Raw genomic sequence first — 20,514 nt, 5'->3', positions numbered from 1 at the left:
AATATATAACTTTGAAAAAATCTAATAATAAAATAACTCCATGCATGCTCGAGTCACATGACTAGCAAAATACAAATGCCAAATCCAGTCCAATTTCGTGAGATGCCCTTTGTAAATCAACATAACTTTTTATAACTTGAAAGAATACAGACAACATAGAAGATTGTTTTAATCCTAACAAAAAATGTATTCTATAAAAGGCATAATTACAGAAAAGGGAAAAAAAAGGAAAACTACAACTAAAAAACTGGACCACCATACTCAAATTATACCTAAAAAATTTGTCACTAGACATTATAATATCCACAACGTAACTATAGAGTTATAGGTTTGAGTAATAGAATCTAGGACCTATTTTGTGGATAAATTTGACAAATATAGAACATAATAACTATTATATTTTAAAGTAATATAGTTTTTCTACCAATATGATAATTTTATTTTATTATTTATTATATCCTGTAGTATATTTTTATCTTAAGAAAGAGAGTTAGGTTAAGTTTAAGAAAATATAGGATAAACTCACTTTCTATATATAATATTTAAAGTTGTAATGGTAATTAAAATATAAAAAAATAATTTTTTATTATTCAAATATATATTTTGAAGAAAAATATTTGCATTAATAGTTTTATAAAATTTAAGAAAAGAATAAAAAATTAAATGTATCATTATAGGTCGAGACCCATCAACCAAAATAAACTTCAATTAATTTTAATAGACAAAATTATGTTTTAGAAAATTAATGAAAAATCGTATATTAATACAAAATTAAGAACAAGAAGTTCTTGTAAATTGATTAACTCACAACATGTCAATGTACACTAAACTATGAAATATAAAAAATTGACTTAACCGTTGGAAGACCTTTTACCATATCCATCTGACACTTACAAGACCTCAGTATTAACAACAATCGCACATAAGAAAATTCTAGATCCAAACAAGAATACTAAAAAAAAAAAATTCTGTATAATCTTTTAATATTAATTTTATGATAATATGTATGATAGTTTTTCATTTAGCATATTTATATATATATATATATATATATATATATATAGTTTTTGTGAGACATAAATTTAAATTATATTATTTATTATAAATTAAATTAAATAATTATTATTTGAATATTTTTAAGATATTACTCATACCTTTAAAATCTCATACTTTTTTTATAATATAAAAAAGAGTTATAGAAATAATAAAAAATATTATATTTAGTTACAACTTATTATTTAAAATAAAATCATGAAAATTTAGAAATAATTTATGTTATATCTTAATTTTGTATGTTGTGTGAATATAATTATTTATCTTATCATAGTTTAGAAAAACATGTAATGCCTGTATAAAACTGCTCCAACAACCATGCACGTGTCATTTCTGATGCGTCACGTTTGTGTGCTCTTATGACAAACACAAACTCAAACCCCACACCACATCCATTATTTTCTTTTCCCAAACAGAACATATTTTTGTCCATTTCTTCCTCCATCTCTATATTTTCCATCTTCTTCTAGAGACCATAAAAGATTAAATTATTCCTCTTGTCACCCTCACTCCTTTGCTTGTCTCTTTTTCTCACTCTTCACTTTTTTATGTCTTGTGTAATGATTCAAGAAAATAAAAGTATTTTCAATTATATATATATATCAAAAATTATTTTTAATTTTGGATTGTTCAATCAAAATAACATTTTTTCCATGATTTTTTTAACTATATAATATTAAAAAATTATAAAAAAAATGAATACAATATAGATATTTTCGTATTTATGAAGATAGTGAAAAAAAAATGAAAATGCAAAAGTAAATCCCTATAATTTGATTCTTTTCAACCTTTATCTTTGATGTCCGTCCATTTAACGTTCCTATTTGATGTTCATTTAACGTAGTTATTCTTATCCATTCAAATTTCAAACAATGCCAACCCTCGTTTTATCATTCAATTCCAAGGCAGAGATTGAACTACTCCACAAATATTCTAAATTATTAATGCTAAAATCTTTCATTATTCACCTTTAAAAGTTTATTGGGTTGTTTTTGTTATATATATATCACATAATTTTATAACAATAATTATTTTATTAAATTAATATATAACATAAATTACAAATGTCATTATAATTTTTATTGTATATTTTTATTTACATATATTAAAAAAACATTAATTTAAAGTACAATAATTTATAATCTTCTAACAATAATTTATGTTAAAAATGAAAACATTAATTTAAAGTCTGATCATCTTAAAATTTTGTAACAATAAATTCTTCCTTAAATAGAAGAACAAACCAAAATTAGTGTGTATAAGTATATTTGATTCTATTTACAATATATATAAGAAGTAAATTTTTGTTAAGTAATTTATTTATTAAATTGTAATAACAATTGAATATATTTTTCTTTTAAAGAATAAATTATATATATTAAAGGATAAATTATTATATATGTAATCATTATTTCTAAAAATATAAATTATTTACTTATTTTAAAATAAAATAAATTATTCAATTATTTATTTTATTAAATAAAATAATTATATAAAAAAATGAATAATTTAAATACCGTACACTTTTTTCTTTTGTTAAAAAAATATTATTATTATAATAACTATTGAAATAAAAATATATTATTAAATTATAAAAATATTTCTATGTAAAGTAATTATAAAAATAAATATTTTTTTAATTTTAAATTATATGTAATTTTTTTATTGTGTAGGTGATTTTTTATTGGGAAAATTATTTGAATTTAAAAAATAATAATTATTTAAAGAATAAAACGGTAAAAAATTGGGTTTTTATTTGTTTTTCAAATTCAAATTTTCCTATTCAGGTTTCATTTTAAAAGAACAACCATCTCTCTAGAAGTTTCTTTTTTTCCCTTCTCTCTTCTCTCTAAGATTTTGACCTTGTTCATCAGTTTGACGATCAGAGTTTACCATTAAACTACTGACAGTGAAGACTACAAGATTGCCCGATCAGAATCTCTAATAGAGTAAGTTCATTTTTGCTCTTCTCCTTAAGTCAAATTTTGAACTTGTTAAGTTTGTCTTTGTCTATATTTTGCATGTGACTCTTTTAGCTTCAAGGTTAATCTCTGTTAGCTCAGGATCCTAGTGTCATAGTTAGGTTTTTTTTATCAGGGTTTTGTGGTGCAGATTAAGTTACCTCTAAGCTTTTGGTAGATTTGGAGCTCTTAGTGAGCATATGCTCAAGTTCAGCTAAGGGAAGCTAGTCTAATTCTTTTTTATAGAACCTTAGGTTAGAAGATCTAGATGTGGAGGTGACGTAGTCACCAATTCCAATTTTTATTTGCAGGATTGTATTTTTAAGAGTAAAGTAATATATGAATTGAAATGGTTGATTTTGAATGTTATATTGATTTAAGGGCGAATAAGTTATTGAAAGTGTTTGTGATTAAGAATTGAAAGTGTTTGACTAGTAATACAAATGAGTTGAATTGGATTTGAATAGTTTGTTGAATTACTTAAAATGCGATGTTTGATGAGAATTGGTTGTTTGATCATAGATAATGATTGACTTAGAAAGCTTATATGAGTAAGAATTGTCAATTTAATGTGTAGATTATTAAAATTATGAGTTGAATGACATTTGATTCAACAAGGTAACAATAGCAATATAACATATTTATGCAGATTTTTCGGCATCTGCATATCTCGCTCAAGCGAGTATAGAGTGAAAAATGAGATACTCTCGAGTCCCTTCTCACTCAATTGAGAAGGAATATCGCTCAGACGAGGCCTAAGATGAAATTTTGGGTGTTGTCGGGTTGAATCTCACTCAAGCGAGAGAATTTTCACTTGGGCAAGACTCATTCTCGCTCAAGTGAACAAATTTTCGCTCAAGCTAGATTCTTTGTAAATAGAAAACTTAAAATTTTTATTTTTTCTTTCGAAAGCCCAGTCTATTATTGCATATTGTTTTTAAGTAAAAATTATAGATCTTATGTAAAAATAGGATTAAAAGAACTTAGTTATGTGTTTTATTGAATTTTGAGATATATTTGAATTGTTTAGGAAAATTTTAAATATAATGTGATTGAATGGTGCATTGATGTGTTACATGAGATATGGAATGATGTGATAGTGTGATCAAGACATAGTATTTTCAGGAAAGGAAATACCGTGTTAAGATTGGTGTTAGGGTGTATCGATTTGTGAGTATCATGTGAATGAGACAATCTTGACTCTACTGATATAATGGAATCACATAGATGAAGTTATTCAGTTGGTGAGCTGAGTTTGAGGTTTGAAAGATATGATCAGAACAAATCAAATGGATTTACCCTGTCATATGAGATGATTATGCGCATGGCTTGGTGGATTTCACAGTGAGTAGTATGACAGGTGCAAGTTTATGGATGCTAATTTCAATACACGAGTTTTTCGGAAGTAGAGTCAAATGTCTATGTGTTGTGAGTCAGTAGAAGTCTGATGTGAAAAAGATAGACACTTGATGGTTATGTGAAAATGCATGACAATTGATGACTTTATGTAGACAATTAAAGTTATAATTATATGAGAAGTTTTTAAAAATAGCTAGTTTATCCTTTGTTTTGTTTTGTGGTTTGTTTTCTTCAATATGTAATGATTTTGTTATTTTTTACAGGGGAGTATATGAGATTGTAGGTGATAGAGCTCCTAGGTGAGCGATCAGATGATGAGATATTTTTATTTTGAATGTTTTGTTTCTAATACTTTATGTATGTATTAAAATTCCTATAAAGAGGAATGTCTTTTGAGATACAATATGAAATATTTATACATGTTTATATGTTAATTAGATATTGCATGTTTAACATATTATCAAATTAGGGATGTTATATATAGTTTATTTTTAATTATTTGATATTAAAGAGATGAATATATGTTTTTTTTAACATTAAAGACTTTATTTTTATTTTTATTTAAAATATATGATAAATATTTTGGTAAGAATTAATAGAAAGATAAAAATACAATGAGTTTATACATAAATGACACTAAGAGTAATTAATGGTAATCTATATTTAATTCATTGTTTATATAAAAAATCTATTGAAAAAAACCTAATTAGTACTTTATTAATATAATATAGTAGTTTTGCTGTGAAGTTTGTATTAATTTGTGAAAGAATTAGTGAAATAAATATTTGATAATTTGTAGTTATTTAACTAAGATTTGGCAAAAAATAAATAAAAAAATAAAATAAAATATATATATATATATATAGAGAGAGAGAGAGAGAGATATTGGGTTCCTTTTCCGTCCTAAAATATAAAGCTTTTTAATTAAAAAGAAAGTTTGTTGCTAATAATCAAACTAAGTTATTAATTTTTATGTGTTAAGATATGTATGCATATTTTATTATTGCGTTAATAATTTTTAATTTTAGATATATTTATTTATGAATTACATAATTTAATTAATGGATTAATATTTTTAAATTTATGTTATATAGGACATACCACTATAATAAAAATAAATTGTGTATAAAAAATATTAACATATAAATTTTATACAAAAGATATATTAAGTTTTTGTTAGAATAAAAATAACTTACTTATTAAAGTAAAAATAATTTATTAAAGGTGGCAGAAGAAGCGCAATTGTGACAAAAAAGCGTTTCTGATATCGTCTTAGTTAAGAAAGCTGACCCATCTTTCCAAACCAATCGGAATGAATGCGTGACTATTTAGAATTTGCAGTTAAGAAGTTTGGACACATATTATAAATGGTATATTCATATATTTAAATATTTAATTTAAAAATTATTTATTAAATTTTTTTATAATTTTAAAAAGAAAAATATATTAATTTTTTAAAAATTTAAATTTGTTGTATAAATTTTTATTATAATTATAAAAATAAATAAATTATATAATATATAAATTATTGTCATCATATATCACATTTTAAGAATTATACATATTTTTATGTTCGTGTTTATCTCGTAAGAATTATACATATATTTTTATGTTCGTGTTTATCTGGTATAGTATGCTTAAATTTATTTTCTTTTGAAAATTAACTATTTTTCATATTCTAAATAAATTATGTAAGAACAGAAAAATAGTAGTAAATAGCAATTTTAAAAATGTAAAACATATTTTATTAGTGTTATGTTTAGAGATAGAATATCTGATTATATTAAGAATTTAATTCAGAACTATTTGATATCACAATATAAAAAATTATAATTTAAAAATAAACCATAACTATTTTTACCAAAAATATAACCTTAAAAATAAACCATTGAATAAAAAGTAAAAAAAAAAACTTTATCTAGATTAAATAATAAATATTTGTATAGAAACTAAAAAGTAGACTATATTTCCGGTACACTGAGAGAGTGTCTTGTTTGCTTAATGTGTTGCCTATGCAACCCAATTTCTTAAAAATGATTGGAAATGATTAGGTCCACGTAAAATATTAGATTATATTTCTATTTAACTTCCGTAACTAAATCTTAAAACCAGTTACACTTTTAATTTTAATATCAAAATTATTCACTTTTAATATATAATTATTTTTCTAAAAACTGAAAATGGCACGTAATATTATATGTCTTCTTAAAATATATCGTAATTATGAAAGGATGTGAATAGCTTATCCCATTTCTCACCAGAAACAATATTTCTCTTTAAAAAAAATAGTTTTATTTTTAATTAGACAGTGAGGCATGGATTGATAGAGACAATGATCACAGTGGGCCACTATTAAACGAAGGGAACACCTCAAATAATTTAACATCTTAAAAAATATGAAGTATTATTTATTTGATATTAATTAAGATAATGATTAAGAAAAAGGTGGTGTGAGAATTTAGATTTTTCGCTTGTTTGAATAAAGTGGTTTGGTGATGTATATCCACATATTTGGAGAAAAAAAATAATGAAAAAAAGAAAAGAAAAGAATTGAAAGAGGCACGAGATAAGCATGTGTCTCTCCCTGGGAGCGTGATTGGCTCACAACATTTAGAGCCTTTGTATAACTATTGAGTTGCATGTTTCAATTCAATGCCCTAACTTTTTTCTCCCAATAAATCTTCTTTATTGTTTCTGTTTCATTTCTTCCTCTTCTATTAACTATTGGGTATTTTTGTAATTTTCACCACTATCACTTTGAAACATATCCCATTTGTTTAATGTTTAGTGTATAAACTAAATAGCTTTAACTTTATTTTCTACAGAGTGATCTACCCAGATAAAGCTTTATTTATTTTAAATATTTTTATAAAGCTTTATCTTTAATCTTTCCATCATATATAATACAAAAAAAACTCTCCAATTAACCGAGTTATAAGTTTTTTCAAAGTTCACTTTAATTATGTAACTTTTTTATCCTATTAGCTAGCACCTTAGATATAATCGTGTATATATCCTACTAGAAATCGATCAACTTCATTGAATTTTCTTTTTTAAATACAAAATTCACAAAAGATGCATTACATCTCCTAAAAATATATCCATAAGTATAAAAATATTTAACAGCTTTGATGACATATTCTTTTATAATATCTCATTATTCTTGATGAAGCCGAAATTAAATCCATCTGAGTTAAAGACTTTTTTTGTACTTCCACACTAACTCAACCTCTTTGACTTTTAGCTCCTCTATTTTCCTAATGAAGTCCTCATTGTCATTTTCTGTTAAGGATGGAAAATCCACATTTCCCAACTTTACACTCAGTTTAAGTAAGCCACAAAATCTAACCTGGAAAAAATCGATTTTTCTACAGCTCCCAATTGTCCCTCTAAATACTCATAAAAACGGGTATATATATAGTGTTACTTTATAGTAAAATCGTTTAATATTTAATGTAATAAATTATTTATTAATTATATATACTTAATGAATGTCACTATAATTTTTAGTTATCAATATTGATCAAATAATCTAATTATTGATATCTAGCAATATATATTAGAAACTAAATTCTAAATTTAATTAAATTATATAAAATTTATTTAGTAGATAAGGTTGGTACCCACTTTTATAATTTAGTTTAATTATATTTTTAATTAAAGTAAAATCTTTATCATACCTCTTTACACTGAATACTAGAGATATTAAGATTAAGAAGTAAAGAGTTGATATAAAAAAAAAAACACAATTGACTAACAAACGTGAATAAGATAGACTCTCATAAGTTCTAATACCATTTAGAAAAATAAATTGAAGTCTGACTTTACCATACAAAAATTAGTTTGTAAAATAAAATTTATTATATTTACAAAATTTGTTGAAAATTTTGAATTTATAACTTGTTTAAAATATTAACCAACCTTTACTTAAAACAATGGTTACTTTTTTCATTTTTATATGATTATGGGTTATCATTGATTTATTGTTTACAGTTAAATAAATTTTAATTTTTAGTTTATATATTTAAAACGTCTATTTTAGTCTTTATACATATTTTATTTTTAGAAATTTGAATAATAATAAAGACTAAAAAAATATTAAAATTATACTAATATAAACTAAAAGGATTAAACTAATATATGTAGAACTAGTAATTTTTTTAATATAAGTTAAAAGAAAAAGTTTATACAATTTATAGAGTGAACAAAAAAAATCAGTATATAATTATTTATTTGTACAAATGAATAAATGATTTAGTAAGCAAACAGGAATAGTATTTGATTAATACTCTGACATCCTTAAGAAAAAAATTACTATTTTAAATTACAAAGAGGATATTTTTTGTTTGGCGAGTTTAAAAATATGACTAGTGAACGTAAAAACGTGTGCATGTTTTGCTGTGGTACTCGTCATAAAGAGAACGGTTACGTGTCATTTTAGCAGTGCCGAGGGTTTATTGTCAACAATGAAAAAAGAGAATGCGACACACAGTTTGGTCCTTTTGAAAAGAAACGCCATTCGATCTCTTTCCCTCTTGTTTCCGGTAGAGTAACCGACACAACCATACAACGTTGAAAACATGATACCACATCATCCCTTTCAAAGTCCTGAAATGCCCTTCTCTTATTCTTAAACTCTGATGCTAAATTTATTTCAGAAAAAGTGAAGTACAAGAAGAAAACAAGATTGGATAAAAATATCAATTTTATATTTTATTTGAAAAATAAAAAATAAAAAATTTATTCTTGTGAAACTAATGAGAAAGTATCTACTTCCTAAATTACAAATTGTTATTACTTTAAATGTATAGTAAATCATATTAATTATTATTCCTCACAATCAATAATTCCTACAAATATTATGGTTAAATTTTTTTATTTTTTTTTTATCTTTTGATAATATAAGAAAGAGATAAAGAACAATAACAACATGTATAAATGGATAATAAATATTAGAATACAATTTATAATTTGTTATAAATAATTATTATATAATTTATTTATAGTTTAAATTATATAAGTAAACATTTTTTTATCAATCTAAATTCTATTTTTCTTTTCATTTTATTTATCTTGTATTTCTATTGTTGTTGTTAATTTGGTTAATGTACTCTCCATATACATTATTGGAATCCTCTATAACTGAGTACATATTAATCGAGAAAACCACTTATAGCCGAACATCGACACTAGCATTGCAGTAGCTATCCCTACTCTGACCTAGGTATTACGAAGTGAACTTTAAGTCTAATTCAACCCCATAAAACCGGTTTTTAGGGTGAGGTTTGCACCCACTTATATACAATGAATTGTCCTCATCTTTAATCAATGTGAGATCTCCAACACACCCCCCTCACGCCGAGAGTGACAGCTCGTGCGTGGGATAACATATGATAGGTGGTCCGATAACGGCCCGATAGCGGGTGGCCTGATAAGTCCAACAAATACGCGTTAGGATAGGCTCGAAATGGCTCTGATACCATATTACGAAGTGAACTTTAAGCCTAACTCAATCCCATAAAACCGACTCTTGGGGTGAGGTTTGCACCCACTTATATACAATGAATTGTCTTCATCTCTAATCGATGTTGGATCTCCAACACTAGGAGAGACCGAAATCGAGACATGGGAAAAATCGAATACCGAATAAGAGACGCATAACAGAGAATATTCACTCTGTAGCGACAAGACCTTCCCGACCTATACAAAAACAATTGATATTTGACTCTTAATCCTACCAAACTGTAAACAATTTGGATGGGAAAGGTTAGAGGATTTTCCTAGTTTATTGACCAAGAGAAACAAATAAAAAAGATAAACAAAATTCTAGATATAATAACTAATGAATAATGTTATAGAGAGGAGAAAATGAGCATATATATTTATAATAACTCAACACTAAATATAATTATAAGAAAGAAAATTAATGAATTCACAAGGAAAACCAAAGGAAGGAAACCATAAAGGAGGCAACCGTCAAGGAGAAACGTTTTGGATCTTCTTTTCTTGCTGTCAATGCTTGTAATGACCACAATGAGTGACTAATTATTTTATTTGGGATTGGGAGTAATATGTTCAAACTCTAATATATTGAGATGATATTTATCTATAATATCCAATTCTTGATTATGGGTAAAAAAAAATATAAATATTCTAATTTTTTGTTTATTATATTTTGAACTGAATAAAAAAATAGTTGATATTTTGCACAGCTATAACAGAGGGAAAACATGTTTTTTTAGATTTTATGTTTTCCTATCAAATTTAGTGGAAGTTTCTATAGTTTTATGTTGATAAATTTGGTCTTAAACTTTAAAACGACATGATCTTGGTGAATAGTCTCAAGTATAAAAACTTAATATTGCAACAATTCAAGAAAATAAAAATTTAAGCACACAAAGATGGATAAATTTATGATATTTTAAGGATCACTAGTTGTATTAGTTAAAGAGATGTAAATAGAAAGACAAATTTTCAAATTTTGTAGATTAAAATAAGATAAATTAATATAATCCAAAGTTCAACCAAAATTATAAGGACTGAGGAGGAAAATGAAGGGAGAAAAAACATTCACAAAAATTAGGTGAGACTAGAGATAAATTCTTTCTTATTAATAATTGGGTGAGACTAGAGATGAACTCTTTCTTATTAATAAGATAAAGAAAAATATTGCACGGGAGAAGAAAATGGTAAACAATATGAAATATTGAAATTATCAACCTTTAAGTGTAAAAAACTTCACCACATCAAATTAGAATGTTCATGTTATTATAATAACTTATAAGATTTTTTTTAGAAGATAGAGGAATAATGCGACTTATTATTACAATTTTTAAGTATAGTTGTTATCGTATGTCATTTATCTATTTCGTGTCCAATATTTTTCCATTTTTTTTCATGTACATGATTGTTTTCTTCTATTCTCATTCACTTATTTTCTACGCCAGTGATGATGCTTATTATCATCCTCTCTCTAATTGTGCTTTTATTCTCTTTCTCTACTCCATTTAAGTTCTGCTGCTTTTCTTCTCTCTCGCCACTCTTTTGCATTGGAGTTCTTCCTCATTGTCACTCTTTCTCCAAGTTAGTATATTGATATTGGATCCTAGAATGTTCAACCCTTGACAAAGTTATAGGAAATCGAAAAATAGATTGTTGTTATCTTATGTCAACTGAAGATATTTTTTCTTTGTCATTTTTTAGACAATATGGTACACTTGTTTGTTCATCTTGTAAGAGAAATTAGATTGTCTGGATCAATTTATGTAAGATGGATGTATCTAGTTATTGACAAATAAAGATTTTGAAAAGATATGTGAAGAATTAATATTGTCCAAAAGATTCTATTACCGAATTATACATTATAAAAGAAGCTGTTAAGTTTTGTTCAAAGTACATGACAAAATTAAATTCTATAGGAGTTCATGACAAATTTTGACACTCTTAACTATCAACAAGTAAGTACTCACGATGTGTACCATGATAACCAAATCTAAGGAAGAAGTTATTGAGACACATTTGTATGTAGTGAAAAACACTAATGATGTAATATCATACTTATATGCACACAAAGACAATGTGAAAGAGAATGATCCAAGACAATTGGAGAAGTGGGTGTTGGTAGAGCATAACAAGGCTTTCATGACATGGTCTAAAGAGTGAATCGTGAATGATTTTACAACATTTGAAACATTAACATAACTTCAAAATATGGACTAAATTTTGATGTCTTATGTTGTTGTAGATAAAAAATAATAATTGTTCATTTTGTACTAAGTGTTACGATGACAAAAGTACATTGCAAAATAGTGAAGTCAAAGTAGTTTTCTATTTCAAAATTATCAAAATCTAATTGTTGGATTAATGTTGTATTATGATGCTATTGAAGATATTTAAGAGGTTGATTATATTAAGTTTATGTACTTATCTTCAAATGTAAACAGATTGATAGTAAGACCAATGTGAAAATCAATGAATAAAAATTGATATTGGTTGACTTTTGGAAGATATGATATAAGGATGAACCATTTATCATGCCATATCAAGCTTCAAAAAGACCCTACGTTCGAAAACTAGTCTATGGTTCTTTACAAAAAGTAGATAATGCTAATGATAATCAACATTATAATCTTGATATTTATGAAGCTCAATCACTTAAAATATTAACAATTAATAGAGAACATGATGATGGTGTAAATGATGCACATGTCACTCAAAATGACTATAATGAAGGAGAATATGTGTGTGTATGGATAATTGTTCATTATTTTGTAAATCATCCTAACTTCAAGATGATAAAGAAATATGTAATATTGTTGACATTTTTTATTTTTTATTTCTTAACAAGAGTCGTTGATAATTAAGCGTTTTCCACTTTTGACATGACCTCCATAAAATATGGTAGATGATTTATTATATTAAGGTCCCTATCAATGAGAAGAGTTAATGGTGAAATGACACCATTGTCATTGACATCAACACTAGTATGACTTGTAAGTCAAATATGAAATTTTTTTGTAGTTATCACAGGTATTGGATTAAAATAAAATTTATATCTTGATCCTAGTTTGGGATCATGTTACTGAGCAAGAGAAGAATATGATATGACATGATGTTTTGATGAATGTTTGTGCATATTTATGTTTATTTTAATCTTAGAGAGTTTATTTGTATGAATTATTGATATGTTATGATTTCTAAATCCATGTGCATTATGATTTTCCTAATGTGGGAACATTGAGATCAAAGGTTTTTTTTCCGATGACAATATAATTTCATCCGCTTAAGTCAAAATTGACCACAACTTATGTATTTGGTGTAAGGAAAATTAAAAATATATATTCCAAGTACATGTGGATTAGTGAAAACACTTGACAAAGGTTTATTTTGAGCTAACTACATATGATAAGTGAGAAATTTGTACATTTTATGTTGTTTTGCAAGGGATGTTATGTATAATTTTTTTTTATTAACTAATACATAAATATTATCTTAATGTTGACACGGTGTTAGGAAGAAACAATAGTTAATTTAGGCACTTCACTTATTGTCATGTAAGGGTTATCATAATTGAACAAAAGATAATAAAAGAAAAACAAAAAGTTGTGGTTCCTTTTATCAGAGATGTTATGTCAATTTAATATCCATCACCACTTTCTTGCCACGAGAAATGGAAGCAAACCCATATAAATTCTCAAAGACATTTTGTTTTTTATGATTCACATCAATTTACTAAGCAGATTGTAAGTATGTTTAAACTAATTATCCTTATATATATATTGTTTAAATCATAATATCTTTTGGTTATGTTGTGTGATTCCTTGATTGAGAAAATCATTTAAGACACTTTTACTCCTCATATTCATGAGGATATATTTGTTACTGCCATTCGACAACCTAAACACTTTAGTAATGTTCGTACGATTGAATATGGTGTGAGGATTCAATCATACTTTGGAGCTTCATCGTACAAATCCATTATCTCTATGAAACTCAGAGAGAAGTTCATAGTTGAGGTAACCGATCAAGAAAAAGGTCACTCAAGAGGTGACACAAAACTTCATGCAAGAGTTTGACATGTTTATGAAGACCTTAGGGCTCTCACAACAAACACTTGTTGCAATATTACCTAAAGTGTCTCCTATAAATAGAGTAAACACTAACGAGTTTGTGTTGTTGTTGGGGTGAATAGGGGTAACAACTTCATTATAATATGATTTGAACAAAAGTTATGTCACATTAAACTTTAATTTAAAAAAAATTAACCTAATAAAAAAAGTGTTATCTTGGCACGACTTTGTTCTTAGTACAAAAATTGTACCCTGACACAATTTCAAGTTGACATCACTAAAATTATACACTTTTGATACAACTTATCTAGAATAAAATCATGCTAGCATGATTTATCCTAATTTGTAATTCTTTTAAAAATGACTTCATTTTAATAAAATAAAGAAAAATTTGTTTATGATGGTAAAAAAACCTTCAATTGATTCTATCATAGTTACAATGAAATTTATATTTTGGAGAAATTTAAACTAAAAACTAAACCAATTCTCAAACTATTGAACTGACTAATTTATTGTCCTTTTACCAAATATTTTTTCAACCAACCACTAGTATTTTTGTTTACTTATTTTTCCTAATAACTAACCAAATATTATTTCTTACAAATCCTATTCAGAGACCAATTCTTTTTCCCTTATAATAGGTTACGCTTATTGACAATATAATTGCTAGGAGATAAAATTTCTTGTTATAGTTAATTACTCATTTAGTAAATTTAAATATTTAGTCACTTCTTAATAATGTTATGAGTTAGTATAAATAAGAGTATAGTGATTTTTTTGTCTTTTACCATTTTAATTAACAAAACAATTTACTTTTCTTGATAGTTTTTTTTATTGTGTTTTGAGCTTATAACATGTGATCAAATCAAATGAGTGCGAATTACATATAGACGGATCACCAAGAACATTGTAAATTTTTAAAATAGGAAAATAATAGCTCTAAAAATAAGGGACAATGTAATGTATTACAACATTTGTAAATTTTCTTACAAAATAAATTTAAAAATACATATTCAAACGTAGAAAAAAGTTTTTTTTTTCACTATGCCTAACTTTCAAATATATTTTCCTTTTCAAATTGCCATTAATTTTTTTTTTACCGAATGAGTTAAATACAAATTAATTGACTATTTTATACTTGATACATTTTTGCGGAAAGATTCACTTGATTATTAGTAAAGTTGTTTTAGTACCTCACAATTTTATATTCTAAAATAAGTAAATAACCAATTTATTTATTGAAAGACTGAAGTAATGATTAATAAGTTCACAAATAAATGTTTTATGTAAATAAGTGGTTGAATAATATACTCCTCTTCGATATTATGTTGGTAAGTGAATTCTAGTTATGGAGTGAAATGAGATTTAGATGCTTATAAATTGATCTTTGAGTAATTTAATATCTTACTTTTTAATATCTTCTTAAAGAGCAACTCATAAACCTAAAGTTCTCATTGCAGTGGACAATCCTTTTTCCCATGTTCAACCATAATATTTACATTAATATAATTTCATAATATGAATATATCAACTAATTATATTGAAGGATTTTCTAACAATATTGGAGATTTCAAAAAGGGAAAAAAATTGAAAAACATAATATTCAAGAACATGTAAACAAAAATAATATCAAAGAATCAATTTACGTGAAAAAGCAATAAAATTCCTATTAACTGCCCCTCTCTATTTCACGAAACAAATTAAATATTTACTCAGAGTGAAATCTTCGACTAAAACTTAATAAAGCTGAGAAAATTTAAAACAAATCACACTTAGAAACATGAACACAAAAAACATTAAATAAACCTTCATTACCAACGATTATGTCAATGATCAAAACTATGAAACATTTTTAAGCTCTTTATATTCTTTGAACATTTTTCACACGATTCAATTTCTAATATAAGAATAAATATGATAAAGTAAATAATTACACAATAGTATTTTAATTGCACAAAATCTTTTATTGGATAAAAGTTAAAAAATCTTTTTACTGTCATTAAATTTTAATTAAATTACAAAATGGCACTTAATATATGATTAAAAAAACTTATCGTAAGGCAATGATAACAAATCCAAAATTTGAATGCGTATGCGAGGTTTGTCTTTTATTTGAATGTGATGACAAGTTAAAAATAGAAAAATATATAATTAATTTAATACGTTAAAAATAAAATATTTAGTAAAATATATTTATATATTATATTTAGGAAAACCCATTTAAAAATTATATTTATACTAATAGAATAGAATAACATTTACTAATATGTTGGACTTTGACAAAAATAAAATTAATAAATAGGCTGACGTTATGTTTTATTATTTAAGTAAATTAATAATAATTAAATAGATTAAACATATTTGATGTCTGTTTTTCATATACAGGGTATGCCAATTTTAAGAGATTAGTCTAAAGAGTATAAAAAAACAAAATATTAGATGATGCATGATAAGTTTAGTTTTGATTTATCTTTCTGAAATTAGATAATTATAATAAGGGTTTAGTAGAAGAGAGATGATTATAAAATATTTAAAAAGACGTGTTAGAAAATTATAATACTAAAAAGGATACATACTGAAGTTGATATGAGTTCTTTTGTTCTTGAAATATATATTAAAAAGATAAGATGTTTTAAAAAAAAGATGAATAAATTATTTAAAAGTATGAAAAAGCAATCCAAAATCACGAAAATCACTTGGTGGAGATTACCGTGTTTAACGGAGGGTATTCCCGTCCGAGAAATAGCAGTGATGAAGCTAAAAGGGAACAATGGCAGAAGAAAAGGAAAGTGAATAGAGGCCTCAAAAATCTCAAAAACCCTCTCTCTGTCTATCTCTCTCTATATCTCTGTCTCTGTCTCACTCACTCATTCACCCACCCACAGATATACACTCAAACTTCACTCTGGAACCTTCATCCATTCATCATTGAAGGGCAGAACAAGTAATTTGACCCAAGAAATGGCGACTCATCATCTTCCCGACCACTTCAAGTGTCCAATTTCCCTAGAAATAATGTCGGACCCCGTAATCCTCTCGTCGGGTCACACCTTCGACCGTTCCTCAATCCAACGTTGGCTAGACGCAGGCTACAGAACATGTCCAATTACCAAATTGCCCCTTCCCGACCAACCTTCCCTCATTCCCAACCACGCGCTCCGAAGCTTAATCTCCAACTACACCCTCCTACCCCCTCTCCACCAAACCATTTCCCAACCCCAAACCCTAATTTCCACCCTCACCTCTCCCTCTTCTTCCTCCGATTCCAAAATCGATTCCCTCCGCCATCTCACGCGCCTCTCCAAGCGCGACTGCGCCTTCCGCCGCCACCTCGCCGACTCCGCAGCCGTCCCCGCCGTCCTCGCCGCCGTCGTCGACCCCGCTCTCCAGGAGAAGGCGCTGCTGCTTCTCCTTAACCTCACCCTCGACGACGACTCCAAGGTCGGACTCGTCGCCGAGGGCGTCGTCGCGCGCCTCGTCGCCGTTCTCCTCAACGCGCCGCCTGACTGCCGCGCCGTGGCGGCCACCATCGTCACCAGCCTCTCTGTTGTCGAGGTCAACAGGGCCACCATCGGCGCTTTCCCGGCGGCGATCGCGGCGCTCGTGGCGATTCTCCGTGACGGCAAAGGGAGGGAGAGGAAGGAGGCCGCCACCGCGCTCTACGCGCTCTGTTCCTTTCCGGATAACCGGAGAAGAGCAGTGAATTGCGGCGCGGTGCCGATTCTGCTTCGGAACGTAGAAATTGGATTGGAACGGTGCGTTGAGGTAATTGGCGTTCTGGCGAAGTGTAAGGAAGGGAGAGAGCAAATGGAAGGTTATAACGGTTGTGCTCAGATTCTGGCTCGCGTTTTGAGGAACGGAAGCTCCAGGGGGGTTCAGTATGCGCTTTTCGCACTTACTTCGCTTTGCTTGTATAGCCAGCGAATGGTGCTGTTGGCTCAGGAAGAAGGTGTTCTGGAAGCTTCTATTGTATTCGTGGAAGATGATAATGAGAAAGTGAGGAGGAATGCGTGTAATTTGATTCGGGCTCTCCGTGGCAACAACAGCAACCACGATCGGGTGGACTGAGGATGGAAAATGAATGGAACTGGGAAGTATGAAGTATCAGTTTTGATGGGAAGAAAGATTTGTTTGTCTCTCCTCAGTGGAGGTGAGTTGTTGTTTTTTGTTTATTGGTTCTGCCATGTTGGGTGGGTCCTCTGTACAAAATGGAAAGAAGATCATTTTTTTTTGTTTTGAATGTGATAGGGTTCTTTTGTATGTTGTATATTGAATAATGATGATGGGCTAGCTCTCGGGTGTTAGTTTAGCTGTTTTGAATGGGAAAGTTAAATCCTTTGAATTGTAGTGCTTCATACTTAGAACATTTCTTCTGGTTTCTTCGTAATTTTACTGCACTGGTTTCATTCTTAACATCTTGATTTTAACATCCAAGTTGTGTTTTTTTTTTCTGTTTTTCCTTCATATGTAAGTAGTAGTTCTGTTACTGTTTCATTTATGAATAGTTTGAATGAACAAAAAAAATGTGTTTGAAATGTAGCTTGAATTTAGGATATGATTTTGAAATGTTATGTTTCCAGATTTTTATTTCTCCACTGCTTTCCTACCCAAAAAAAAATTAAATTTCAAACTAAAATTTTAATTTCATCCATATGCATACTTTTTTCTTGTTTCCTGAATCAAACATAAATGTGCATTTCAATAAATTTAGAGACAAAACCTGGCAGATCTAGAATTTAAAGTCAAATTTGTAAAGACTTATGAGACATGGTTTTCATTGAGCCATAATTGCCTTGGATGGTTGATTTTGACCGGAAGGCTCTATTCTTTATTGTTTATGTTAATAGGAATCAGCATTCTTTTACTTGTGAGTTATGTTTTAACTGGGAGGATATTGAGTTGCAAGTTAGTGTTCATTTCATTTTTCACCCTTAAAATGTGTTCAGCAACCCAGTCATTCCTACAATATCCATTGCAATTAAAATATCTTGTTCTTTTGAATTGTGACTTGCATGTACAGTTTAAGCATTCAGTTTTATGTCCTTCATCATTTTATTGCACACAAATATGACTATTTCTGGACTTTGAATTGTTTTTTGCATATGAATATGTACATGTATTGAATAAATTCCTAATAAATGAAGTTTTAGAAATCCATCCGACCTAGTTAGTGCTCTATTTTTAATATTTGTAAGATGCCAAAGTTTTAATGTTTGTGTTCAGCAACAAATGACGAGTTGGTCTACCAATTTGGGAAAATATGTTTATTTTATCATGATGTATGCAACTAAATGTTCAGTTTATCCGTCTTTTTCAGATACCAACAAACAAAATACGTAAGTTCAAAAGCCATCCCTACTAATATCATATGGACATGAACATAAAAGGTCATAAGAAAACATCTTTAACCGTCAAATACACTGGTTGTAAAAGTACTTCAAAGTAGTGATTTATGTTTAATGGTTCTATACCTGTGGTTGTCAGTTTACTTCGATTTTCTATCAACTTTCTCTTTTAAATGGATTTTGCTCTGATTGCTGTTCGATATATAAGAATTGAGAAAGTAATGCCGAGTGCTTCTGAGACAGGTAATTAGGGATCCCTAGCTTCTACCCCTCTTCCATTTTTTTAAAAATTTGATTAATTGGTGTGTTTTACTATAGGGTTGTGACTTTTATGGAACATTTTTTTTACTCTCAAGATGAGGTAGCTACTTGAAATGGGAGGGGGACTGATGGGTTAGTCCGAAGCATTTTCAGTATTTTGCTAAATTCTTTACACGATATGTTGACCAATTGGGTAAGGACCCTGTATATCATGTCATCAGTAGTGCTGCTTTATTAATATTTAAGTATTTTGAATGGTGGTTGGCATGTAGCATTGAGAACTTCATCCATCCAATAAAATTGCTTTTATCCATTAATAAAATGCGTTGTCTTGGAGTAAGGGAAGAGTTATGAATAATTGGTCCCTGCACAACTTATTCTATCCTTACAACAAAAAATTACTTCCTGCAATATATTAGTACTGCAAACATTTTTTCCCCAATTGAGTACACTGACACGGATTTCAGTGGTCTGTACCCATACCATGTTGTTAATATTAGTTTTAATAACAAGTTTTTAGTCCATAGAAAGACTTCTGTTCGCTCTAATTATGTGTTAATTCTCTATCAGTTGTGATATTGTTAAAGTTTATCAGAAATACTAATTGAAGATTGAGGATCTGCTGAGGGTATAAATTCATAGTTTTTTGCAATATGCATCCCATCTAGCTCTTAAAGTTTGGTTGGCTGATATAATGGAAGATTGCATCATAAAGTTTTCTGATTTCCCTACACATAAATATCTATGCATGCTTCTCCACCTGTTAAAGGGAGGTTACCAAATGGTTAAATTTCAACAGATAACACCGGGCAAGTTGCTACTTTGTTCGGTTTTGTAGTCTGGATAGCCAAGCAATTTTGTGTTTCCAAGATGGTATTTGGCAGGTAATTTGGTCTGACGTGAAACCTGAAGTCGTTACTGCAGGTTGTTTAATGTCCTGCTTTGACAATATTGATGCAGAATTTA

General features: G+C 28.0%; 1 protein-coding gene across 1 annotated transcript; it reads left to right on the top strand.

The window, feature by feature from the left end:
* The first annotated feature begins 16,584 nt into the window (after window positions 1-16,584).
* Window positions 16,585-18,355, top strand: PUB8 (plant U-box 8). The gene has a single exon (XM_068613817.2). The coding sequence runs from the start codon at window positions 16,904-16,906 to the stop codon at window positions 18,008-18,010; it is 1,107 nt and encodes a 368-aa protein (XP_068469918.1). The 5' UTR covers window positions 16,585-16,903; the 3' UTR covers window positions 18,011-18,355.
* The last annotated feature ends 2,159 nt before the right edge of the window (window positions 18,356-20,514 follow it).

Source organism: Phaseolus vulgaris, chromosome 2 (assembly GCF_051622355.1).
Source record: "Phaseolus vulgaris cultivar YP4 chromosome 2, ASM5162235v1, whole genome shotgun sequence".
Lineage (NCBI taxonomy): Eukaryota > Viridiplantae > Streptophyta > Magnoliopsida > Fabales > Fabaceae > Phaseolus > Phaseolus vulgaris.
The sequence above is the reverse complement of the archived record's forward strand: the minus strand, read 5'-3'. Positions and strand labels throughout refer to the sequence as shown.